This window comes from Spermophilus citellus (assembly GCF_964194105.1).
Source record: "Spermophilus citellus genome assembly, chromosome: 3".
Lineage (NCBI taxonomy): Eukaryota > Metazoa > Chordata > Mammalia > Rodentia > Sciuridae > Spermophilus > Spermophilus citellus.
This window is the reverse complement of record NC_138184.1, coordinates 51,897,317-51,923,743: the sequence shown is the minus strand read 5'-3', so window position 1 is coordinate 51,923,743 and position 26,427 is coordinate 51,897,317. Positions and strand designations below refer to the sequence as shown.

General features: G+C 41.5%; 1 protein-coding gene across 7 annotated transcripts in view; it reads right to left on the bottom strand.

Annotated features, from left to right (window-relative positions):
* PXK (PX domain containing serine/threonine kinase like) overlaps positions 1-26,427 on the bottom strand; it is an 81,264-nt gene that overhangs the window by 34,594 nt on the left and 20,243 nt on the right. For all 7 annotated transcript variants that reach the window (XM_081284966.1, XM_081284968.1, XM_081284969.1 and 4 more), the window contains exons 2-4: positions 17,803-17,853; positions 15,633-15,680; positions 4,944-5,130 (exon numbers count right to left, since the gene is read on the bottom strand). In XM_081284966.1, the coding sequence (XP_081141092.1) occupies positions 4,944-5,130; positions 15,633-15,680; positions 17,803-17,853 (286 nt within the window). The remainder of the gene's footprint in view (positions 1-4,943; positions 5,131-15,632; positions 15,681-17,802; positions 17,854-26,427) is intronic.

The window sequence follows — 26,427 nt, the reverse complement described above, 5'->3', positions numbered from 1 at the left end:
GAAAATTATTCATATCAACTTTGAGAAGGATCATGAGAAATAATTTTCCAACACAGTACCATGTCATCCCAAAGACTGGAAAGGACAGTTGTGCAAAGCTAACAGTGACTCATAACTCCCTATAACATCATTAGTCAACAATATTTATTTATGCTACTGCATACCACATGTTGTTTAAGGAGTGGAGACATAGCCGGGAACAAATAGAACATGCTGGATTTGTTAATCATAAATTGAGGACTAGGGAACAGATTCTCTCTTTACCTTAGGAGCAGAAAGGACACTTTCCTCCCACTGAACTGTGATGTATTTTCCAATAAACCCCATGGCTACCATGCTCCCAATCTTAACACCTTCTCTCCCTAGACTCAGGCAACATGTTTCAATCCTAAATAGCACTCCTCTGTTTAGAAGCCTTTACTGGCCCCCACTTCCTTACCAAATCCAGACCAAGCTGCTAAACATCGTGTTCAGCCTGCCTCTGGCTTTACCTCATCTTTCTGGTCTTTTCCCCCACTATGTTCGGGGTCTCCTACTCTGCACCCTGAGGTCTGCCTCCTGTGGCCACTAAAGGCTGGCCTTCTCCTGGTGCCTCCCCATTTTTTACCTGGCCCATCTATTCCTCAAGGCTCAGCTCAAATTTGCTGTCCCTAGCCAGGACTTGCTGCACGCTCCCAGTGCGCTCTCTATCCCTTTCTTATGGAATTATCCATAGTCTGTCCTATATTAGGGTGACTCTCTTCCACCAGACTGTAAACTGGCTGGAAGGGACCTCTTAATCTGGGTAAAATCCAGAGCCATTTACTACTTCTCTTCCCCTTGGGGGGCTCTGCCTGAAGCAGCAGCCCCTGCCTCTCAGCCTGGCTAGCTTCCATTAGCCCTCAAGTCTCACTGCCGGTAACAGCTGCTCTGGAAAGCCCCCTTCCATCACCAGGTCTGGACTGTCTGCCCTTCCCAACCTTCACCCCATCCTTCCCTCAAGGTGCTGCCCAGTGTTCACCTGCCAAGATCTTCACCTGTCAATCTCCCTATGTAAGTGCCTTGGGTTTGTGGGTGAGTGTAGGTGGAGGGACTACTCCTTTCTCCTTGCTGAATGCTTAGCACCTGGCATATAATAGGTGCTCAGTAAGTAGTTGACGACATACAAATAATGGTTCATTATATGGTTGATAGATGTGAACCATTAGGACATGAAACCCATGGAAAGGAAGGCATCTGTCCTCTATTTCCTTAGTACTGACATGTGGGAAGCCACATGCTCACTGAGTTCTGATGAACAAGCCCAATATAGGAAATGCAGAGCCAGACCTCTGAGTCTATCCTGGGCTTCCCATGAAGCTCAGATATACCAGGTGCCCCCACTGTGTGCAGTCTTTGAACTCCTAGATCCAGCCCTGTGGGATGACTGCAGGGAACAAACACGAGCTCTTCTAGCCCTGCAACTGAGCTTCAAATCTCCAGTCTACCAGGCCGGCAGTGTCATGTCTCAGAGAAGCTTGTGGCCTCTCCCAGACGCCCTGCTTTTGTCCTGAACATCATAGCCCAGCCCCCACTTCTTGTACCCTCCTATTCAAGGGATTCCTGGGGTCTTAGGACTGGACGGACTTCAGCGCTGCCTGCCCTCCTCAGGCCTGTAGTTTTGCAGGTCAGGATCCAGAGCACAGAGAGGGGAAATGCTGCCCACAACAAAAGTGGCACCGGGGCCCAGGCCTCCTGATTTCTGGTTCAAGTGACTCTTATGTGGACATTAAAACCTTCTCTGGGGGCTGAGGATGTAGCTCGGGGGTATGGCACTTGCCTAGCATGCACAAGGCCATGAGCTCAATCACCAGCATCATTAAAAAAAGCAGCAGCATCTCTTATTGTGAGGGGATGTTCAGGTTTGAGATGGGAAGATGGCTACAGCTCAGAGGCTTCTAAATGACAGAAGGGGCTTATCAACAAGATAGATTCGAGCACACGTGTGTGCGTGTATGCGTGTGTGTGTGTTCTCAACACAAACTCCTCAGGTCTAGGAGACACCTCTCTTGTACAACAGCTGGCCCAAGCACCTGACAACCCTCCCACGGAGTATTAAGGGCCTACAGTTCCCTTCTGTGGATGTGGTCATTTGTAAAAAGCCGGAAAAGAAAGAAAGTCCCAAAATTCCAGGCTGGGGACTCCAGGAGGACATGAAGCAGCTGCTGGGGTCCTGAGAGCTCCTGAGGAGCCATCCTGGGGAGCTGGGTGGGCAGCACAGTCCCCTCTAACAAGGCACTCTCACCCCAGGCAGAGCACTGAACAGGAAGAGCGGCCGTGTGGGTCTTTCCACCACTTGAACACATAACTCAAATCCTGCTGCAGTGAAGTTGGGTGGGGTCCACGGACCATTAGAAAACTAGGGAGAGACAGGGCCATTATCCACACTCAGGGGGAGAAGTGGCCCTGAATAGAGAAGTGCCACTGTCGGGTGGCGTGCTCTACGCCCTCTGGGAACCACGTCAGACCGTGTATTTCAGGAATAGCTCCATGGAGCTGGTGTGGGCTTCCTTTTCCTGGTGCAGTTGGTGAGTCAGCCTAGAGCCAAGACAAGTTCTGACATTTCATTCAAAGGCGGAAATAAATCACCATCTTTCTGAAAACAGCACCCCTCACCTATTGCTTCATTATAAGACTCTGCCCTCTATGAAGCAGCTGGACTCTTGAGCTTTTGGATTCTGGTAGGAGTTTCTGGTGGCCTTTTACACCCCTGCCCACATCTGCTTTGAACCCTGACCATCTACTCTGCTGTGGTGTTGGGAAAGATGAAGAACAGTGACAGCATGTGGGGGAGGTTCAGTACAAGGAGAAACCGAGATCAAACAACTTTCCAGAAGCTAAATAGAATTTTAACTTGAAAAAATTCAGATCAGACTTAGTCACACAAATGTACAAGACTGGATCAGGCCATCCCTCTCTGGTGACCTTAGTTTCCTCATCTATAAATAAAGAGATTAGTCTTGGTGCAACAGCTCTGGGATTCCTGCTGGCACAGCCCCCCTGTGACTCAATGTCCCTGTGGAACGAGCCCCCTGAGAGCAGAGAGTGCGCCTGCCTCCTGACACTTGGCTGATACCTGTGGGCTGCATGGGCTGAATGGCTTCTTTACATGTGCACTACACCTTGATGCCTGCCTGCAGAACAAGAGCCACAGACACTCAGGAAGTGATGCAGACAAACACACACAGGACAGAGTTGGGGCTGATTTGATGAGCCAATCTAGATGACCGGCTGACCATGTCTGGAACTATCGAGGTGCAGTGTGGAGAAATGAAAGCTGCAAATGATGCTACTCTGACAGAACTGGAGCTGTCTTGAGAGCCCCAGTCCTACTTGTGATGTCTTTTCTCCTCTGTGTGCCAAAAAACAGCAGGGAGAAGAAGGGAATCCTTATAACAACCCAACGCAAGATTTTGTAAGTTATAGTAAATGTGAGTTTGAAATAAACTTTCCTTCTCATGGTTATTTGAAAAGGCATTTTCCTTAGCCATGTATAGCACTTCAACTGGAAGATGGCAAGCCTTTTCTAGAGCAAGATGTCTCCCACTTTAATGTGCATGCAGTGTACCTGGGGAACTGTTCAAGGCAGATTCTGAATCAGCAGGTCTGGGATGGGGCCTGAATTCTGCACTTTTGACAAGCCCACGTGGTGCTGATGCGGTCAGGGTAGCCAGAGAACCACACTTTGAATAGCCAGCCTCAAGGGCTGTGGTTTTCCAACCAGGCTGGGTCCTGGAATCACTCAGACAGCTCTACAAACCACGAGCCCCACCCGCAGGGACTGCGATTTCATTGGCAAGCATGCGGCCTGGGCACTGGAACTTTTTAAAGCCCCCAAGTGATTCCACTACACAGAAGAGTTTGGTGCCCAAGAAATAAGCCTCAATTCCCCCACTCTGAAATAGGAATAAAAAGTGCCTCCCTCTACTTATTTTTAAAGCAATGTTTTGAAGACCCAATAATCTGACAAAAATCTATTCTGTTAGCAAGGAAATTAACAATACCCAGAAAGCTTCTAAGCAGGGCTCGCCTTTAATCAATCAGTTGAATTTGGCTCATGGGTTCAGGTCTGCAATGGTTTCTACTGGTCCTTTAAGTCCACACTAGAATGTACTTAATATCTTGTTCCTCCTTCCATTGGCATCAGGCTTGGGCTATTGATGCTGCTTTGTGTGTAATCAGTATTGGAAGAGAAGCCATTTCAACTCAGACCCCTGGTAACATCCTGATTCAGGTACCCTCTATGCTTTGCACTGGAGTGGCTCAGGAGCATGGAAAAAAATAAAGGACCCTTCTGAATCATTGCTGTATTTAAAATAAATGCCTGGAAAATACAGATACACAATGTATTATAAATATAAAAACAGAGCCAAACTGCACGTGGTGGCATATATTTGGGATCCCAGTGGCTCAGGAGGCTGAGGCAGGAGGATCAAGAATTCAAAGTAAACCTCAGCAATTTGGCGAGGCCAAAAGAAACTCAGTGAGACCCTATGTCTAAAGAAAATACAAAATAGGACTAGGTATGTGGCTCAGTGACTAAGCATCCCTGGGATCAACCCCTAGTACCTGAAAAAAAAAAAAAAAAAAAAAACAAAGCTAAATACCAAAAGAAATTGAAATTACTGTGTACATCACTGTGGATTATATACTCTCTGTTCTGTCAGAAAAGATAATAAAGATTGTGAGTACTAGACATGACAATTTCTCTTCCCTATTTTTCTGTGCAAACATTATGAACATTTTACAAGTAAATAAAGTTCTTATAAATCTAAATTATAATCAAGTAAGTCTTTGTAAATAAATAATACCTTATTACAAATGTGCACATTTCCCTGTTTAGAAGTAGAGTTTCCCCCATGTTCATTACCTCTTTCTAAGAACAGTGCCCAGAGTGACCACAGCGGACAGACCCCTTGGCTTACCAGTGTAGTTTGCAGAATAGTTGTTTGGATCTAGAAACTTCTTAACCAGTTCACAATTAGACAAAATATGATTTGTGGTGATAACATTGAGATAGTTCTGAAGACCTTTCTGCCTCTCAGCTATGAATTCACGATCCATGTTGCCAATCAATTTTTTGGGAGGAAGAGGTAGACTTAGTCCTGCAATCTTAAAAAAGAAAATAAAAAGGTATTATACTTATGTCATCCACTAGTAAGATTCAATATTAGAATCCTAAGCCATCATAGTACATTAAATTTCAGATAACATAGATTTTAAGATGCATCCTAATTTTAGTGGTATTATAAAAATGGGGGAAAAAACTATGTATCTTGGAACTGATAAAATTCTATATGAAGTATACTAACTTTAAAATTTTAAAAGGGCTGGGGATGAAGCTCAATGGTAGAGTATTTGCCTAACATGTGTGAGGCCCTAGGTTCAATCTCTAGCACACCACAATTAAGTAATTAATAAGTTAATAAATTAACTAATAAAAAATTAACCAAAGCTATACATAAACATAATGCAAAGAACCAATAATTTTTTTTAAATTATTACTGGCAGTTCTGTGGTACTTTGTCTCCTACTCTCTGCCACCAGGTGAAATCCCTTCTCCACTACCCTGAAACAGCCACATTCAATTCTTTCTGCGAATCTTTTGGCAGTGGGGAATGCTCATATTGCTCAGTTTTCTATGTCTTGACTTCTCATTTTTAGGAAATTTCTGTACTTTCCCATTATGGAAAAATTAAGATTTAGTTCTTTTTCACAATTCTTACCTTACTCCACATACATCCAATCCCCATCTGTACATATGTGGTTATAATTTTAGTGTATCATTATCATATTTACATTAGGTAAATTATATTCATAATAGTTATATTCATAACAATTGCTAAACCTTTTGGGGGTTCTGTGATGTAAACTGAGACCTTTTAAAATTATCTGCTTCCCATCTCAAAATTGTGCCTTCCCCATCTGCTTCATGAGTGAGCTCTCAGCTATTGGATTTTCGGCCTAAAATATTTTGTTGTGGTTTTCTTCTCTGTTATTATATTTGTCCTTGAGATGGTATGTGTGTGTGTGTGTGTGTGTGTGTGTGTGTGTGTTTATAAAACCAATTGACTATTGTCTAGAGTGGTTTGGTGAGGAAAGAAAAGTAAATGCAGGTACTCAACCTACTATCATTTTCCAGATCATTTAAAATGTTGAGTCTATTTTTCAAACTTAAAAAACAAAGTATCGAATTGGCATTTTAATTCGGGGAGCAAAGTCACTTTCAAAGAGTGGCGCATTCAATGTGAGTGCTTAGATCAGAGCCACGTGGTGTGCATTATTGATGGAGGGTCTGGAGGGCACCTTGAATTCAGAAAAGTAAGTAATCTGGACCACTCATGTGGACCAGCCTAACTGCGACTGTGCCACTCTATAGTTTTCAAATAATGATGCTGCCAGATGAAGAGCCTAAAGTTGATACTGGATGAGATGAAAAGGCTGGCTGATTGCCTATTTCTCCAACGTAATTATGAGAATACATCAGAGCACAATTAGAATGAATTTTCTATCGTGGCACAATTTATTGCCAGAGAACAAACTTATCAGTTTTAGGGTGGTTTCTCTTTCACACAATTAGCCTTTATTGAATGACAGCTTCTTTATTAGCTAAATAAAAATGCATCCTCATCCAGCTATCACACATCCAAGGCTCATCACTTCATTTTATTTTCATCAGGGACATGAAGTTTTAACCAAGGGTAATACATAACCCAAACGTAACAGATGTTTCCTCTTATATAGCTATTCTATGAAATTGCAGGATATAATCTTATTTTGAGTGTGTGTGTGTGTGTGTGTGTGTAAGCCCACAGATAAGTTTATATAGGCACAAAAATTGTCTGGCAGGATTCACATGGTGGCTTAACAATAGCTACCTTTTGGAGCAAGTTATTATTTTTTTTTCAGATAACTACATAAATAACAGTTTTATTCATCTTTCAGAGATAATATTTTAGCTAAGAAAATTATGCAAAACAATGAAAAATAACTATGATTTTTGCTTGAAAAAGTCTATCCTGTTTGCTCGCTAACACAGTTATTAGCTGCAGTACACGGAAGTCCCAGGACACACCACTAACACACAGGCCTTCTTTATGTGCTTGAGGAAGACATGGGAGTATTTGTGGACTTTCCCAATCTCTGTTAAACTAGCTTTTGCAGTGAATGACTTGGAGAATACAGCCCAAAAAGCTGCTGAGCCTCTTTTTCTTCCAACTCCCTACTTATCTCTTCAAAATTCCCTTTGTGGCAACAAATGCTCCCAGGGGTCTGTCCCTGCTGAGAGTGGCCTTTCTCAGTGGAGAGAGCACCACTCTCTCTGTCCACTCCTTCAGCTTAAGCTCTCTCCTTGAGCTTTTGTCTCCATCCTCTTTCTTTTTCTTATTTGCCTTGTTTTCTAGGTTAAAATGAGCAATCTCATCACTTTTCTCTGTGATACACTTTAGCAGTGAATGACTCCTCCTGGCTGAGAGCTTCCCATCCTCAGTGTTAACTGTGCCTTTTTCCCCACTGCTGCTGCTCCTTGGCCTGGCTTCCTCCTCCATCACACAGTCAGACCCAGGAAGGCGCAAGAGGGCAGAGAGAGGTGGCTGCATCTGGGAGTGGTGGTGCATGCCTGTAATCCCAGCTTCTCAGGAGGCTGAGGCAGGAGGATCACAAGTTCCATGTAAGCCTCAGCAACTTAGCGAGACTCTAAGCAACTTGGCAAGACCCTGTTTCTAAAAAAAAAAAAAAAAAAGAAAGAAAGAAAGAAAAATATATATATATATATGTTGAAAGGTCTAGGGATGTGGCTCAGTGGTTATGCATCTATGGGTCAATCCCTGGTTGGCGGGGGGGGGGGGGGGGGGGGGGGGGGAGTTGGGAGGGCGGGTGGCTGCCCATCAGGTCAGATTTCCTGTGACAGTCTTAATTTTTGTTTCTTTACTATGATGCTTATAATGCTCATTCACTACTTTTTCCTCCCAATTAAATAACAAGAAAATACCTTTTGCTTCTCAAACTGATTATATAAGAAGCAAGGATTTTTTTTTTTAATTACCATTAACTAGTATTAACCTACTGGCCTGCACCACTGCACACTAGCACCAACTGCATCCTACCACACCCAGAATGGATATATATCTAATGTCATCAGGTTCAAACACCAATATTTTCACCATTTTTCACTTATGGTGGGGATGTAAGAAGGCATTTGATAGCTGTCTTGAATCGTTAGGTTTCCAAGCTTCAACCAGTCTATTTTTCTAAGCTTCATTTTACTCTAGGAAAATGTACTGATCTGCCTAACCCTCCCATGACTTTTTCCAAATCATCAGAGTTCTTTTGCCAACAGCTGCAATTACAGTGTCCCTACTATGTCAGATAGGCTGGAGGTAGTTTTTCTGCCTTATGTGAAGATCTCAGGTTAATATTCCTAGAAGTATAAAACTATGCAACATGTGTCATTTTAAAATGCCTTTTGCCCAATAGGGTGTCATAGGCCTGTCATTCCTGCTATTTGGCAGAGGCAGGAGGATCACAAGTTGGAGGCCAGCCTCAGCAACTTAGCAAGTTTCTGTCTCAAAATGAAAAACAAAAAGGGCTGGGGAGGTAGTGCAGTGATGAAGTGCCCCTGGGTTCTATCTCCAGTACCAGAAAAAAGATAAAATATTGCCTTTTATAGAAGGTTAACATTCAAGAGACATTTATTTTCTCTTTCAGCTTTCTCTTAGACTTTCTAGAATGCTTCCCAATCATAGAATATAAAATCTAGAATATAAAATGACTAGAAGGGAGGGGAAATAACACTAGCACAGACAGTGATAAAGTCACGGAGCCCAGATTTCCTGGACGACTCACAGGGCCTCAGCACCTCTCTTTCACTACCTTCCCCTTTAACTAGCCCTCTGGATTGCCTTGAGTTCCTTTCAGAAGGAAGGGAGAACAGCAAAGCCCAGAGATAAGTCCCGAGTTCCATTCACAGTGACAGCCCGAGGTGGGGCCTGGAGCCCACAATCTGACCGATGCCTAGTGAGGCCTCTAAATGACACAACAAACTATACCACAGGGTCAAGAAAACTAGCTTGGATCTGGATGAAAACAAAACATCCAACATTAATCATTCATCTCTCTCACTTCTATCATCAGTTCTTAATGACCTGCCGACTACCTTCAATCATCTAGTTGGTATTCTAGGGAGTTCTAAGCCCTCAGTGGACCCTTAATTTGTCCCAATTTCCTCCCAGTGCACAGTAAGTCTCTCCAAGGTCAATGATGGGCAGGAATATTCAAATCACAAAACACTGATGTTATGTGAGACCTTGGAAATCACCAGGTTCAACCCTTTTCAGATGGAGAAAATGAAGCTAAGAGGAGTCGGGCATGGTGGCCCATGCCTGTAATTCCAGTGACTCAGGAGGCTGGGGCAGGAGGATAGCAAGTTCAAAGCCAGCCTCAGCAACTTAGTGAGGCACTTGCAACTCAGTGAGACCCTGTCTCTAAATAAAATATAAAAAAAGGGTTGGGGATGTGGCTCAGTGATTAAGCACCCCTGAGTTCAATTCCCAGTACCAAAATAAGAAAAAAAAAAAAAAAAAAAAGGAGCTAAGAGAAGAAATGACAGACTGAGGTCTCAATGTTAGTAAGGGGCAGTCTGGGTTTCTCCCCAAGTCTAAGGGACAAAGTTTGTGTTCCTTACCATCATCTCAACCACCTGCTCCTTTGTCTTTGTTTTATGCTATTTCCTTAGATGGTTGCTGATTTGATGTTTATTTGCATTTATTTAAGATAAATGATTTATCTTCATTGTTACCACAAAATATGTTCACTTACAGAATTTTTGGAAAATGCAGACTTTTTTCTATTTTTCTCCTTATTACAGCTCACAGGAGCTTATTTGTAAGGAAAAGTATAAATAACCAGAAAATAACATAACGCATAATCCCACAACTTGGGGGTCACCATTGGCATATTCCTTCCAATCTTCTTTTCTCGACTTTTCATGTAACCATATTGTGTGGCACGTATAATTCTGCTTTGTTAGTTTCACCGAGGTATGTTCCTGTTGGATTTAGACACCACTCCACCAGATTATATTTCTCTTTCTTCAGCAGAAACTCATTTGTCTGTTGAATGAGTAATTGGACACTGAAAATCCTGGTCACAGTTTCATCGTGCGGTTCTGGTGTCTTTTTGGTCTGTTTTATGGAGTTTGTTTTGAAATTATTGTGTTGCCAAGAAGCTGTATGTTCTTTCTTCTATTTGTTTACTTGGATCAAGAAAAACCTCCCACTGAAAGGCTGTCTGGCTGTGTTCTGCGCCACACAAGCCAACATCAATACATGTGGGTATTTGCATTTGAAATAAGATGCACATTGAAAATGCCCATTTTAAAAGAGAAAATTACACTGAAGCAAAAATAAAATTCTGCTCCATTAAAAAGGCCATAATTGAATATCATAGAGATTCAAACTTATATCCCCAAAGTAAGAAATAAGACCTAAAAATCCTCCCCCCTACCCTTGTTCTCAGAGGCTAGGTGGAGTCGGTTTCAATTTTTGGAAATATTTCTCCATAATCTTTACTCAGCTGTGACAAAAAGACGCTGTATAAAGATCATCCAATACTGGGCAAAGATTCATTTGTGAATAAAGATGGAAGCACTTGGTAGGACCGGGGTTAACTCCCAAGATGCTCACATTACTGTATGGCTGCAGGGGGGGAACTTGATGGGAAAATCTGCCCCTGGAATCAACTGCACCCTCGTGGCTTATCTGCAAAGTCACCACAGGCCTAGCTTTTATCTAAGCACAAAGAATACGCTATTAAAATCCACAAATGAAACCAATTAAGCCCATCAATGAGGAGAATTCAATCTCTGCCAATATCCTATCAAGAGATTTAAATTAGCCATACTACAATTAAAATTAAAAAAGACAGGGACTGGGGATATGGCTCTGCGGTAGAAAGCTTACCCAGTATGCCCAAGCTGCTGGTTTGAACCCCAGCACCCCCAACCCCCAGAAAAAAGGACAACATGTGTCAAATGTATGACAAATATGGCAGTTGCTCACAGGTTTGCAGATAGTTGGGCCAATTCAACCAGAAGGAAAATAAGGCACTTGTGCTTTCAGCAGTAAGTGTTGTAAATAACGGTAAAGTCCGGGCTCTTAAAATGCTATTTTCTGAAGTCTAATCAATAAAAGGTGGCCTTTGGAAGGAAAGAAGCACCATGCTCCCTGCCAGCCAGCCAGCCAGCCAGCCAGCCAGCCATTCTCCTGACCTTTGAGGACGGCATCAGAGGTCACTCAGGAAACGGGCTGATGGCCAGCTCGCCCATGAACGCAGCAGCCCTTTGCCTCCCGGCTGAGCTGGCCAGACCAAGCTCTCTGGTTCAAACTAGAGTGGCTTGTGTTACCACTCCAATCTGAGGAATGACACAGGCCCCGTGATCTCCAGTAACCCACCGTGTTTGAAGACCACCCTGCCTGGGATGACACAGCTAGTGCTTCTAATGGTGCTCAAGCCCCTCCAGGACCCTGCCTGCAACCACTATAGGCACTGGCTGTTTGCAAACCGAGACTTTGCAGCTCATCCTTTTTTCCATTGTGGCCACCAGGTTAGAATATCCATGTCAGAGAGATTTAGAAATACATATTTAAGAGAAAAAAGTTAAACTGAAAAAGGCTGTCTCTGCTGTTACTATTAGGTGTTGATCTGGGAGGCTAACTATACAGCCCAGTCCAGTGGAGAGTTTGAGGGTCCCAGCTCAAATAACCAGTCCTGATCTGTGAAATGGGGATGCTACATCAGCACCTAAGCTGTATTAAGGATATGGTCTGGCACAAAGAGACTCACTTGCAAGGGGACTATTAATTATAAATCACAAGTCCCTTCTCAAAAGTTTATTTTTAGAGCCACTCATCATCTGTTCAAAATATGAATTGATTTCCTTTGTCAGGAAAATTTATTAATTTCTTGTTCCTGATATTGCTGTTTGCTATAGTTTGGATTGTGAATGTCCCTCAAAGGTCTATGTGTTAAAGGCTTGTCCCCAGGGTGGCACTGCTGAGAGGTGGTAAAACCTTTAAGAGGTGGGGCCTAGTTGAGAGGTCACTAGGGATAGGCTCTTGAAGGGGAGTATGAGACCCTGCCCCCCTGTCATGTTTTCTCTTGTCTCCCAGCAGTAAGGCAGGCCAAAGCAATAGGGCCAACTGATTATGGACTGAAATCCCCCAAACTGAGAGCTACCATAAACCTTTCCTCTTTATAAACTGATTATCTCAGGTATTTTGTTATAATGATGGGAAGCTGACAAATACACCATTTCCTGTTGAGAGCCACAGCCAAAGAGGCCCCAGCAAACTTCCAGCTGCCAGCAAACTTCCAGCTGCCAGCTGATGATTGGCTCACAGCGGCCCCAGCAACATCTAGCTGATTGGCTCCTCTGCGGTGATGTTCATTGGGCTGTTTCCCTGCCCTTCAGACTGCCAGCTGATGATTGGCTCACAGCGGCCCCAGCAACATCTAGCTGATTGGCTCCTCCACAGAGCTGCTCATTGGGGGACTTCTTTGGCTCCGCCCATGCAACCCAGCCAATCGGCCTCAAGAGCAGGAGGATTGTGGGAGGTGGTGAGGCTTGTATGGGTGAGAGGCTTGTGGAAGCCGGTAGTGGCAGTTGGGCTCTGAGGGTTTTTTCCTGAGGAGCTGTTTTGTTTGGCGTTTGTAGTTCTAAAAATAAAGTTAGTTTCTTTTGACAAGTGGCTCCTGAATTGTGCCCAGCCAGACTGCAGCATTTGGTGGCTCGCACGGGGAGCGACTGAGGGTAAGTAAACTGCTCGCCCCTGAGGGCAGGGCGAGAGGATGGGTAGCCATTCTAAGTTTCCTCTTTTGTTTTGCTTCATTTTTGTTTTAAGTTGCCTGTCCCTGGAGATGAGTGAGACGGAAGAAAAACCGCTCACATCTGAGGAAAAACTATTTGCGTCTGAGGAACAGATAGGGAGAAAGGACGGATGCACATTTCAGGAGGATAGAAAGGCTGATATAATTTTTGAATTATTGTTCCAATTTTATTTCATTCTGTCTCGGTTTTGTTTGGTGTTATCTTGTTGGGTTGTATTATAGTAGAAATACGGGATCAGCAATTAGTAAAAAACAAACCGAAAGACTGTTAAGTAAATTGTTAGAGGAAGGAGGCATCCCAGTAAAATCAAGAGCAGTCAGGGCATACGTTGATACAATACAAAAATGTAGCCCATGGCTTTTTAAGGAGGAGTTGTTAGATATATCACAATGGAACAATCATGGTGAAGATTTAAAAAGAATAGAAAAGAACAACCCAGGGACTCTGCCAGTTGGCACATTGCCATTGTGGACGTTCGTATCTGGTTTGCTTAGTCCAAAGCCTTCAGTTCAGACAAAGGTAGAGGAAGGAGAAGACATATTGATTCAAGTAAAAGAGAAGGTCTCTCAAGTTAGTCAGAAAGAGGAAAAGATTCAAGTAAAAGAGAAGGTCTTTCGAGCTAGTGAGACAGAGGAAGGAAGTTTAAAGCAGAAAAGCCATGAGGGGAAAAGTTACAAAAGGAGACTGCTACTAACACCATTCTATCACCAGAGGGCATAAGTGTCCAATCAACAGCACCACCTCCATATGCTAGGAGGCTCCCAACCCCCGCAGTTGATAGTTGGGATCCAGATATTTGGATATTTGGATTCCAGAGAGATTAACCAAGGTCCTGACCCAGTAATTGTCTGGAGTTGGGGGTCTGTTTGTGTGTTTCCACAGGAAGAACAGCAGCCGATTTGGATTCCGGAGAGATTTAACTAAAGTCCTGACCCAGTGATTGTCTGGAGTCGGGGGCCTGTTTGTGTATTTCCACAGGGAGAACAGCAGCCGATTTGGATTCCAGAGAGATTAACTAAAGCGATTTCTACAGACCAAAAAGAAGATGATTTGGCTCAAATCCATAACAGCTGATATCCAAAACTCCAATTTGGCTATCCTTACATCTGCGACAGAACCAGGATGCTTTTTTCAATATCTATTTTATTATTGCCCTTTCCCATATCATGAAGTTCTATTTTGTTTTTTGAGCTCATACAGACCTAGGTTAATGTTTTGCTGATCAGTTCTATTTTTTTTTTTGACTATAGAGTTTTTAAACATTGTAATGGAGATTTCACCTGTAAAAAGTTATAAGGCCTTTACTATTATGTTATGTGTTGTATGTATTATATTATGTGTGCACACTTGTGTTTTGTGTTATATGTTTGAATGTACGTATGTCCATATATCATATATGATGAGCGCTCATGAAAAAATGGATCCAAAATTTTTTTTTATTCACGTGATTTAAATGGTTTAATTTAAATTGGGTAAATAACTGTTAAGGATTGTTTTAATATGTAAACAAAAAAGGAGGTTAACAGATCTGTTTGTTTACTTTCACCTTTCCTTTTCATTATATTTAATAATTCTCACCTTTCCTTTTCATTATATTTAATAATTCTCTTCAAGATAATGTAAATTGTTAAGAAAATTGTTTTCTTTTAGTGCCTTCTGGAATGTTACATAATTTTTTCTTTAGCCATTATTGCCAGAATTCCTATCTTCATCCCAGTGCCAGTGAAGACAATGTAAATTGTTAAGAAAATTGTTTTCTTTTAGTGCCTTCTGGAATGTTACATAATTTTTTCTTTAGCCATTATTGCCAGAATTCCTATCTTCATCCCAGTGCCGGTGAAGACAAAGATAAAACTAATCTACATTTTCTGCAATAGCCATCACTGAACTGCTTGCAGAACTTGCCTAAACTATATGTCACTTGTATGCATTGTGAACTCACTTGTATGCATTGTGAACTATCTGTTGGTGCAGTGACTTGTGGTAGTGTTGGGGTATTTTTGCTGATGATGTCATCGGTGGTACAATTTTTCCAACAAGAGCCGTCAATTGGCGTGGTGTATCTTCCTCCCTTCTGCTTGTCATGACAAAGACCTCTCCACAGGTGTGGCTGTATACTGGACCGGTAGTCAATGACGGGTAAGATCCAATTACAATGGTACCAACCTAAGACAGGAGGCTGACGCCCTGAGGTCAGCTCATCCAAAGACGGGTAAGGACCATATGTAGTATTGGACAACCTAAGGCAGGCACGGTCCCCAAGCCACATGCTTGTTGTTTAAACAGAGAGGGGGACATGTTGAGAGCCACAGCCAAAGGGGCCCCAGCAAACTTCCAGCTGCCAGCAAACTTCCAGCTGCCAGCTGATGATTGGCTCACAGCGGCCCCAGCTACATCTAGCTGATTGGCTCCTCCACGGAGCTGCTCATTGGGGGACTTCTTTGGCTCCGCCCATGCAACCCAGCCAATCGGCCTCAAGAGCAGGAGGATTGTGGGAGGTGGTGAGGCTTGTGTGGGTGAGAGGCTTGTGGGAAGCCGGTGGTGGCAGTTGGGCTCTGAGGGTTTTTTCCTGAGGAGCTGTTTTGTTTGGCGTTTGTAGTTCTAAAAATAAAGTTAGTTTCTTTTGACAAGTGGCTCCTGAATTGTGCCCAGCCAGACTGCGGCAATTTCCAACCAGTTTCTAAGATACCCCAAGCAATATGTGTCACTAGAGTTTCAAAACACTTACCTGCAAGCTGTTGTTCAGTAAATCAAAGTCACTGTATCTTCTAACAATCTGTAAGAGACAAGACAACAGTGTTTTGATTCTGCAAAGACATCCCTTTCCATTGCCTTATGAACTATTTACTGGCATTCCAGTGCTGAGGCCTTTATGCTAAGAGGAGGAGGACCTCTTGGGCTTCCTCTGTTTTATTTGACAGGCTCAGAAAATAAACCCTGAGTTGGCTGGGCTATGGGAAACTGGTTAATGCCAGGCAAACTTACAAGACATTAACAAGTACATGAATTAATGATTTTCAAAATTAGTAAATAAATGAAGTTTTACTAAGCTTAGTCTCAAAAGGAAGGGTACAGTTCTGAGGCCATATTATCCTTCCCCTGGATCAAACTCCCAAGGAGATAGCCTATCACTCTAGAGACTGGATTACACCTGCAGGAAAGACTGCCACATCTCACCTGATTTCTCAGGCTTTCCCTCTTGGCAGACAGTCCACCTTTCATTGTCTACATTCTTTCTTAGTTGTACTGATGCCATTAATCATTCTAAGGTTCTTGGTAAGGGATTATTTCACTTTTGAATAGATCCACTCTCAGCCTTTATTGGGGTTGTCAAACGTTGGTATGCAGAAGAATTGCCTGGGAATATCCAGAACCTCTCTCAGGAATAATCTAATTCAGTAGGTGTAGGGTGGGCCTAAGAGTCCATTTTTGCCCAGCACTCCCAGGCTGCTAATGGATCTAGAAAACTGCACCCCCACATGATTTTTCTGGTAGGATCTTGCTGTTGGTACTGCTTGCTACATCCACATGAAAAAGTTAAATTTAAGGCCATCTCTGATAAGAGCAAAAAAGCAAAAATTGTACAGTGGCTACCCCCAGAAATTATGCAAAATTCAAACCTATTCTGCCAAACATCTAAGTGTGACCTTGGACAAGTTACTTAAGCTCTCAAACGTAAAAAAGGGGTAATTCTACTACACAAGACTGGTTTTAAAGGATTAAGTGAATATTAAGGCATTTGCACTTGAAACAGTGCTGAACCCTTAATATGCTCAATAGATGTTAAATGAAATAATTATTTAAACAAACAGCAATTTAAAATTCTAGGCAAAGGAAAGATTTGAGTGTGGCCACTGTGGTCAGACTGCATGGGGGGAGACAAGAAACTGCATGAGGGGGCCTGGGGTTGTGGCTAGTGGCAGAGGCTTAGCACATGCAAGGTGCTAGGTTCAATCCTCAGCACCACATACAAATAAAATAAAGGTATTTAAAAAAAGAAAGAAAGAAACTGCATATGATGGAAGATCAAGTTCAAGCTGGGCTCTGAAGGACAAGTTTACATTTTTGGAAAGAGGTGGAATGGTACATGTAACTATTAAAACAACAGAGGCTGGGGACATAGCTCAGAGGTAGAGCAATTGCCTAGTGTGTCCAAACCCCAACATTGCAAAACCAAGACAGAAGCAAACAGGAAAGAAATGGCCCCATTCAGAACGACAAGTCAACTGGAATGGGAAAGACTTCTAGATCTGTCTAGGAAGTGTTTTCTCTCTGAAGCCACCACTGGGGACAGAAGAGCTGGGGGCTCCAAGAAGACCCTCCCTTAGGGACAGTGGGGGAGCTAGCACTAGGAGTGGCCCAGGAGTGGACTTGGGCATCCATGAAATGCAGTGACCTAACCATACAATAGTCAGGACACTGACTCCCCTTTCTGTGAACTGAACTCCCTCTAACCCCACCCACCTGAATCATGGCTGTAGGGGTCCTGCTTCTTCTGGTTTGAGCCAGAAAACAAATTCCTAGATACTCTTTCTGGCAACCCTGTATATAATATAACCAAACAACTGGGAACAGAAAAACTTTTTATGATACTTGTTTTAAAGTCAAAGGTTTCCATTAGGGTAGAGGAAAGGGACCTAGGAGAGAGGATGGGAGGATAAGGGGAAGTACTTATGTTATACGCATATCTGAATATTCCACCATGAAACTCACTATTCCGAATAATTAATATGTAGCAATAAAGAAAAAAATTTTAAATGAAGGAAAGCTAACAGCTTATAGCTAAAAGAATATGATTTATATTTATGAATGTTCTGATTTTTCCAGTTTTTAGATGGCCTAAGTCAGGGTTTTGGTGACAAGTTCAAACCTATTTCTAGTTGATAAAAAGTGCTTACCTGCCAGCTGTTTTCTGCAGAAATTCCTCTTTGCACCCGAATGATATATTCCTAAAGATGGGGGAGAGAGGAAGAGCCTCAGTTATAAAACCATAGAATCAGAAACAAGTAAAAATATGAAATAAAGTAGACTTCAGAGCAAAGAAAACAAGTTGAGCTATTGCCTGCAAATCTAATATCCAAAATCTGAAACTTTTTGAGCATCACTATAATGTTCAAAATCTTTCTGCTTATTGAACAGGAGATATAGTTCAGTGGTACAGAGCTGGCCTAGCATGGGCAAGTCCCAAGGTTCAACATCAAGCACTGAAAAAGAGAGCGAGCCAAGTGCAGAAGGGCACGCCTATAATCCCAGGAGGCTGAGGCAAGAGGACTGCAAGTTCAAAGCCAGCCTCAGTGACTTAAGGAGTCCCTAAGCAACTTAGTGAGACCATGTCTCTAAATAAAATATAAAAAATGGTAGATATAGAAAAACCTAAGAATACGGTCAACCAACTGGATTTAATTAGCATTTGTAGAATAACAGAAAATTCCAATAACAGAAAATTACACATTCTTTTCTTTCAAGTGACTGTGCAGCATAACCAATACAGACCACATCCTGAGCCTTAAAAAAAAAAACCTCACCAAGCTTAACCAACAACAAAGATAAAAGGAAAAATCTCCAAACAGTTTAAAACTAAATCACATACTTCTAAATAATCCATGGGTCAAAGAAATCTCAAGAGAAAAACAAACAAACAAACAAAAAACCCCACTGAACAGAAAAATAACACAGTGTCTGGGCTCAGAACAAGACACCCCAAATTATAGTGCCTTGCTGTACTAAATACTTTGAATTGAGGGAAATGACCAGAAGCAAAATCTGTCTCCTGTCCTTTTCCTCCCCCAGGGGAGGCCACAGAAACTAAAGCCCCTCTCCTCCAAAAGCCAGTTATAAAACCTAAAAATATTACACCACTCTTCCCCTAAATGTTTATGTGGCTGCAAAGAAATTCTTTGATCTACCTTGTCTAATAATAGCTCACAAGACCCTCATGTCAGAAGGGTTCGGCTCTTGACCTGGGAGGGAGGAATGCCACTGAGAAAGGCTAAGAAGGATCTGAACTAAGCCTCGCAGGGCTTTCCCATTTAGTCTTTTACCATAGAACATATATGTCCAATCACATGCATAAATGGCTATTCATTCTTCATTGAACCTAATCATAAAAATAGTTCTGATAGGCACAATGGCCCATGCCTGTAATCCCAGTGACAGGAGGCTGAGGCAAGAGATTGCAAGTTTGAGGCCAGCCTCAAAGACTTAAAGAGACTCTATCTCAAAAATTTTAAAAAGGGGTGGGAATGTAGCTCAGTGATAGAGCATCTCGTTCTATCCCCTGTCCTAGTGTTGAGGGTAGGGGAAGAGTTTTCCTTTGGGTCTTCATTTTTCCGAAGGCTCCAGTGTCATGTAAAATGATTAAACAAATTTGTTATGTTTTCCTATTAATTTGATTTGTCAGTTTCTTCAGACATAGTCAGGAACTCTAGGAGAGCTGAAGAAACGTTTCCTCTGCTACAACAACAGAGCAAAATCTAGGAGACACAGCTCAAGTAGTGCTGAAAGGGAAATTTAAGCACTAAATGCTTTTGTAAGAAAAGAGAAAAAAATATCAAATCAATACTCCAAGCTCTGCCCCAAGAGCCTAAAAAAGGATCATAATCAACTTGAAGCAAGGAGAAGGAAGAAAATAAAATACAGATAAAAGCAGAAATCAATGAAATTTGAAAAGAGAAAACCAGTGAAATGAAAAACCAATTCTTTGATAAAACCAAAAACTTGACAAACTTCTAATAAAGCTGACAGGAAAGAAAGAGGTAAAACACAAATGACAGACATCAGGAATGAAACAGGCTGTCACTCAGACTCCAGACTCCACAAGGATCAGAGGGTGACATAAGCACATCTACCCACGGAAATTCGACCACTTAGACGAAACAGACCACTTCCTCAAAACCACTAAGGATCACAACTCACCCAATATGAAGTGGATAAATTTGCTATCTTTATAACTAATAAGAAAGTTGACCTCATAATGTAAAAACTCCCCCCAAAGAATTATCTTGGCTTGAAGCTTTCATGGGAGAATTCTGCAAATGTTTAAAAATTCACACCAATTCTACACAAATGTTTCTGGAAAACAGATGTGGAAGAAGTAGTTCCCAATTTATTTGATGAAGCTAGTATTACCCTACTTCAAACTAAAGATGCTACAAAAAAAGAACTATAGACCATTATCATTCATGAACATGGGCTCAAAAATCCTTACCAATTTTTTTTTTTTTTGTACCCAAGATTGAACTCAGGAGCACTTTACCATGGAACCACATCCCCAGCCCTATTTTGTATTTTTTGTTTAGAGACAGAGTCTCACTGAATTGCTTAGAGCCTTGCCCTTGCTGAGGCTGGCATTGAACTCATAATACTCCTGTCTCAGCCTCCTGAGCCGCTGGGATTACAGATATGTGCCACCATGCCTGGTCTTATCAAAATATTAGCAAATAGAACTTAACAATATGTAAAAAGAGGTCTGGGGAAGTAGCTCAATGGTAGAGCACTTGCCTAGCATGTAAAGAAAATATATGTGTACATATAGACAGATATACATATATTATACGAGCTTATTCCAGGGATGTAAAGCTGATTCATTATTCAAAAATCAATCAATATAATCTGCCATAATGAGCTGAAGAAAAAAAATCACAACTCAGATGAAACAGACCAGTTCCTCGAAACCACTAATATGAAGTGGATAAATTTGCTATCTTTATAACTAATAAGATGATGTAGAAGCTGGGCATGGTGGCACATGCCTATAATCCCAGCAACTTTGGAGGCTGAAGCAGGAGGGTTGCAAGTTGGAGGTCAGCCTCAGCAATTTTAGCAAGGCCCTAAGCAATTCAGAGAGACCCCGTCTCAAAATGAAAAATAAAAAAGAGCTGGGGATGTGGTTCAAGGATTAAACACCCCTGGGTTCAATCCCTGGTACCAAAAAAGAAAAAGAAAGATACAGAAAAACTGTTTGACAAAATTCAGCACCCTTTCATGATAAAAACTTTCAGAAAAATAGGAATAGAGGATAACTTTGTCAATCTGATAAAAAGCTTCTACAAATCTCCTAGAGATAACACACTGGATGGTGAAAGACAACATTTCCCCCTAAGACAGGAACAAGGCAAGATGTCTGTGCTCACTGTTCTCATTCAACACAGTTCCAAAAAGTATATGGATCAAATGGAAGAAATAAACAGGTTCTATTTGCAAGTGGCATGAAAATCTATGTAGAAAAATCTCAAGGAATCTATAAAAAACTTCCTTGAACTAATAACTAATTTTAACAAGGCCTCAGGGTACAAAAGTCCTTTGCATCAATAAGTAAGTATATGCTGGGTGTAGTGGCACGCCTGCAATCCCAGTGGCTAGGGAGGATGAGGAAGGAGGATTTTGAGATCAAGGCCAGTCTTAGAAATTTAGTGAGACCCTAAGCAATTCAGTGAGACCCTGTCTTTAAACAAAAAATAAAAATTACTGGGGTTGGCATAGCACAAGAGTTAATAACAAGAATCAACAAATGGGACTTACTTAAACTAAAAAGTTTTTTCTCAGCAAGAGAAACAATAAGAGAGGTAAATAGGGAGCCTACATCATGGGAACAAATTTTTACTCCTCACACTTCAGATAGAGCCCTAATATCCAGAGTATACAAAGAACTCAAAAAATTAGACAATAAGATAACAAATAACCCAATCGACAAATGGGCCAAGGACCTGAACAGACACTTCTCAGAGGAGGATATACAATCAATCAACAAGTACATGAAAAAATGCTCACCATCTCTAGCAGTCAGAGAAATGCAAATCAAAACCACCCTAAGATACCATCTCACTCCAATAAGATTGGCAGCCACTATGAAGTCAAACAACAACAAGTGCTGGCGAGGATGTGGAGAAAAGGGTACACTTGTACATTGCTGGTGGGACTGCAAATTGGTGCGGCCAATTTGGAAAGCAGTTTGGAGATTCCTGGGAAAGCTGGGAATGGAACCACCATTTGACCCTGCTATTGCCCTTCTCGGACTATTCCCTGAAGACCTTAAAAGAGCATGCTACAGGGATACTGCCACATCGATGTTCATAGCAGCACAATTCACAATAGCTAGACTGTGGAACCAACCCAGATGCCCTTCAATAGATGAATGGATTAAAAAAATGTGGAATCTATACACAATGGAGTACTATGCAGCAATAAAAAATGACAAAATCATAGAATTTGCAGGGAAATGGATGGCACTAGAGCAGATTATGCTTAGTGAAGCCAGCCAATCCCTAAAAAACAAATACCAAATGTCTTCTTTGATATAATGAGAGCAACTATGAACAGAGCAGGGAGGAAGAGCAGGAAGAAAAGATTAACTTTAAACAGAGACATGAGATGGGAGGGAAAGGGAGAGAAAAGGGAAATTGCATGGAAATGAAGGGAGACCCTCATTGCTATACAAAATTACATATAAGAGGTTGTGAGGGGAATGGGAAAATAAACAAGGAGAGAAATGAATTACAGTAGATGGGGTAGAGAGAGAAGATGGGAGGGGAGGGGAGGGGGATAGTAGGGGATAGGAAAGGTAGCAGAATACAACAATTACTAATAGGGCATTATGTAAAATTGTGGATGTGTAACCGACGTGATTCTGCAATCTGCATTTGGGGTAAAATTGGGGGTTCATAACCCACTTCAATCTAATGTATGAAATATGATATGTCAAGAGCTTTGCAATGTTGTGAACAACCAATAAAAAAAAAAAAGAAAAGAAAAGGAAAAAAAATTACTGGGGTTGGGGCTCAATGGTTAAGTATCTCTGGGTTCAATTCCTGGTACCCTCCTCCCCAAAAAAGTAAGTATATGAATATCCATTATATATCTATATTCATAGCAGTTTGACTACTGATAGTGCCCAAGCAGAAACAGACAGACCCTTCTCAATGGGTGGTTAAATTCTGCTATTTCCATACCATGGAATACTACACACAAACATGAATGAAATATTGATACACACAACTTGGATGACTCTCCAGAGAATTATACTGAGTGAAGAAAGCCAATCCCATAATGTTATATTCTGAATGATTCCATTTATATCATTTTCTTGAAATCACAAAATTATAGAGATGAAGAACAGAGTAGTGGTTGCTAAGAGTTAAGGTGAGGATAGGGGCTAGGTGGGTGAGGGAAGTGGATGTGTCTGTAGAAGGACCAAATGAGGGATGGCAATGTTCTCTATTTTGCATCGATGTCAATATCGTGATTGTATATCATATTATAGTTTTTGGAAGATGCTATCATTGGGGGAAATTGAAGTATATGGGTATATGGATCACACTGCATTATTTCTTATAGCTGCACATGAATCTATAATTATCTCAAGTATAAAGTTTAATTTAAAACTAAGAAAAATGCAGACATTCAAAACTAGATGTCTATTAGTCAGAAGACTATGATTTTTAGTATTCAAAGTATGCATTTCATATCCAGTCAGCTATGAAAGACTATGATTAACAAGTAAAAAGATACAATAGATATGCACCAAGGCCATTTCCCGAAGAAAACAAATCTCCTGACCCTCAAACCTGCCCAATCATAAAAATCACCAGGCAAGGTGGTGTATTTGAATATATTACCAGGCCAGCATCAAATCTGTTAGATCAGAATCTCTAGGAAACACACACACACACAACCTAGGTATTAGAAGTTTTAATAGCCTCCCTAGGTAATTCTTATTAACAAATAAGCAAGAAACCTAGACTCAGTACAACCTCCTACAGAGACAAACAAGGATTTCACAAGGTATGGGTTAAATCATATAAAGAATGTTAACATTTTTTTTTCTTCAAATGCTCAGAATTGCTATACTAATTTTGGGTGGAATGAATTAGGCATTACTTAGTCACTACTCAACAAATGTTTAATACAGTACTCCACAAATCTTTTCTATTGAATTAATCTCACTTACTTAAGTAGATTATTTAGAAAATAAAGCCAAAGAAGCATTGTTAACCTGGCAACTGGATTTTAAAACTGACCTTATTACACTACCATTCATTTCCATTCTATCAGCAAAGGCTGATAAAGTCCACAGAAGAAGAAACTCCTGCCTATACGTCAAGGACAGTATAGCCAGGTGCAGTGGCAATCCCAGTGACTTGGGAGGCTGAAGCAGGAGGACTTCGAGTCAAAAAGTCAGCTTCAGCAACTTAATGAGGCCTTAAGCAACTTAGTGAGACCCTGTCTCTAAATAAAACATAAGAAGGGTTGGGGATGTGGCCTAGTAGTTAAGTGCTGCTAGGTTCAATCCCTGGTACCAAACAAAAAAAAAAAAAAAAAAAGGTATATTCAACAAGATTCACTCAATTATTATGAGTGAAACAACTGTATACCTGGTGCCACACTTAGTAGGTTTCATATGGGGTTATAAAATAATTATTTCAAAACTGATTTGTGTAGTATGGCAAATTTCTTAAGCAACACACTAATGCAATTAATTCTGAATATATAAAAACAAAATGCTAAAAATATCTGACAGTCTTACACTGGGAAATCAGTCCTTTGCTTTGAACTGTTCTCTGCTCTGGGCTGTTACACTGCCAAATTTTCTGACCTTTTATATTTCTATAGATCTAAATTAGCACATTTAATTGAGTAATTCCTAACAATACACATAGATTTTTCTTTTTATGTCTAAAGTAGGGGGGGAAATGGTTGGGGTGGCACATGCCTATAATCCCAGCTGTTCATGAGGCTGAAGCAGGAGGATGACAAGTTCAAAGCTAGCTTCTAGCTACTTAGTGAGGCCCTAAGCAACTTAGCAAGACCCTGTCTCAAAGTAATAAATAAAAAATAAAAGAGGCTGAGGATGTGGCTCAGTGGTTGAGTGCCTCTGGGTTTGATCTCAAGGAAGAAAGGAATAAAGAAAAAAGAAAAGGAGAGGGAGGGAAGGAGAGAGAGGAGGAGGGAGGGAATGATGGAAGGAGGGAAAGAAAGGAAGGAAGGATGGGGGAGGGGGGAAGGAGGGAGGAAGGAAGGAAAAGGAGAAATATTAAATCTCAAAAATTAGTTTGAGCATCCATTGCTTCATTTATCAGAGGAATATGTGAATTTTTAAAATTCCAGCTCAGTGTTGGGCAGTTGGTAGGTGTTAGCTAGACATTGCTGGCCTGCCTTACTTACTTTTCAGTTCAAAGTTTGGACATGTGTTTTATAAGATGTTGTTGCCACCTGTGAACATGAATCAAGCACTCTCATGTTCACAGTCTGAGCTTGGTTCATGCTGGGAATAGAACTCTCATCAAGAAATGTGCAGTCTGTCCAGAAAGGCATTGCAGGCCACTCCTTCCCTCTCCACACATGTAGTTGAGGTTTTTTAAAAATATAAACTTGGCTGCAAAATAGCCCCCAATAATGATTGGGGCAGTATCTGGCAGAAGGGAAGCCGTAGCTACAAACAGTGCTTGGGTCCTTATGTCAGGCTGTGATGTCCCAAAATGACATTCTAGTTACTGTTTCGGCCAAGAGACTCAAAATATGTTTAAGTCAGTGTTCTCAAAAAAAAGGGGGTAGGGGAAGGGTGGTAAAAAAGGGTGATTCTGCTCCTATGTGACATTTAAAGACATTTTTGGGGGGGGTATTGGGGGTTGAAACTAGGGGTACTTAACCACTGAGCCATATCCCCAGGCCTTTTTATTTCTTATTTTGAGACAGGGTCTCACAAAGTTGCTTAGGGCCTTGCTAAATTGCTGAGGCTGGTCTCCAATTTGTAATCCTCCTGCCTTAGTCTCCCAAGTCACTGGGAGTACAGATGTGCTCACCACCACATCTGTTGTCTGGAGAAGTTTTTGATTATCATGGTGGGGGAAGGGAATATAAGCTGAGGCCAAGAATGCTATTATACAAATGGGACAGCCACCACAACAAAGAACTGACCCCAAATGTCAAAGTGCCAAGGTCCAAAGTACCAGATCACCTCAGTCTACAGAGGCCTAGGCCACAGGATGAGGTTAGGAGTTACTTCTGTCATCAGCTGCCCTTGTTCCACAGTCCACAGGCAATACCATCTGTAGCACATTCACATCTACCTGCGGAATGCACTTGGCTACTGGTGGTGTATTTTTTTTTTTTTTCTTTTTGGTACTGGGGATTGGAACAAGGGGCATTTGACCACTGAGCCATATCTGCTGCCCTATTTTATATTTTATTTAAAGACAGGGTCCTGCAGAGTTGGTTAGGGCCTGGCTAAATTGATAAAACTTGCTTAGAACCTGGGATCCTCCTGCCTCTGTCTCCCAAGCTGCTGGGATTACATGTACCACTGTGCCCAGTTACTCAGATATATTTTTATTCCACTTCAAAGGGGCAAGTTGGTCCCTAAAAATAAAAACATTTGATTTTTTAAGATTGCTTGATACCACTGTCCATACTGGCCAAAAGGAAATACTTTCATCTCAAATTTCTGCTGATTTAAACTAAAGAAAACAGCATGGCTGTCTACCGCTTGCAAGCAGAGACAACTCTTAGGAAAACCTGGAGACCAGTAA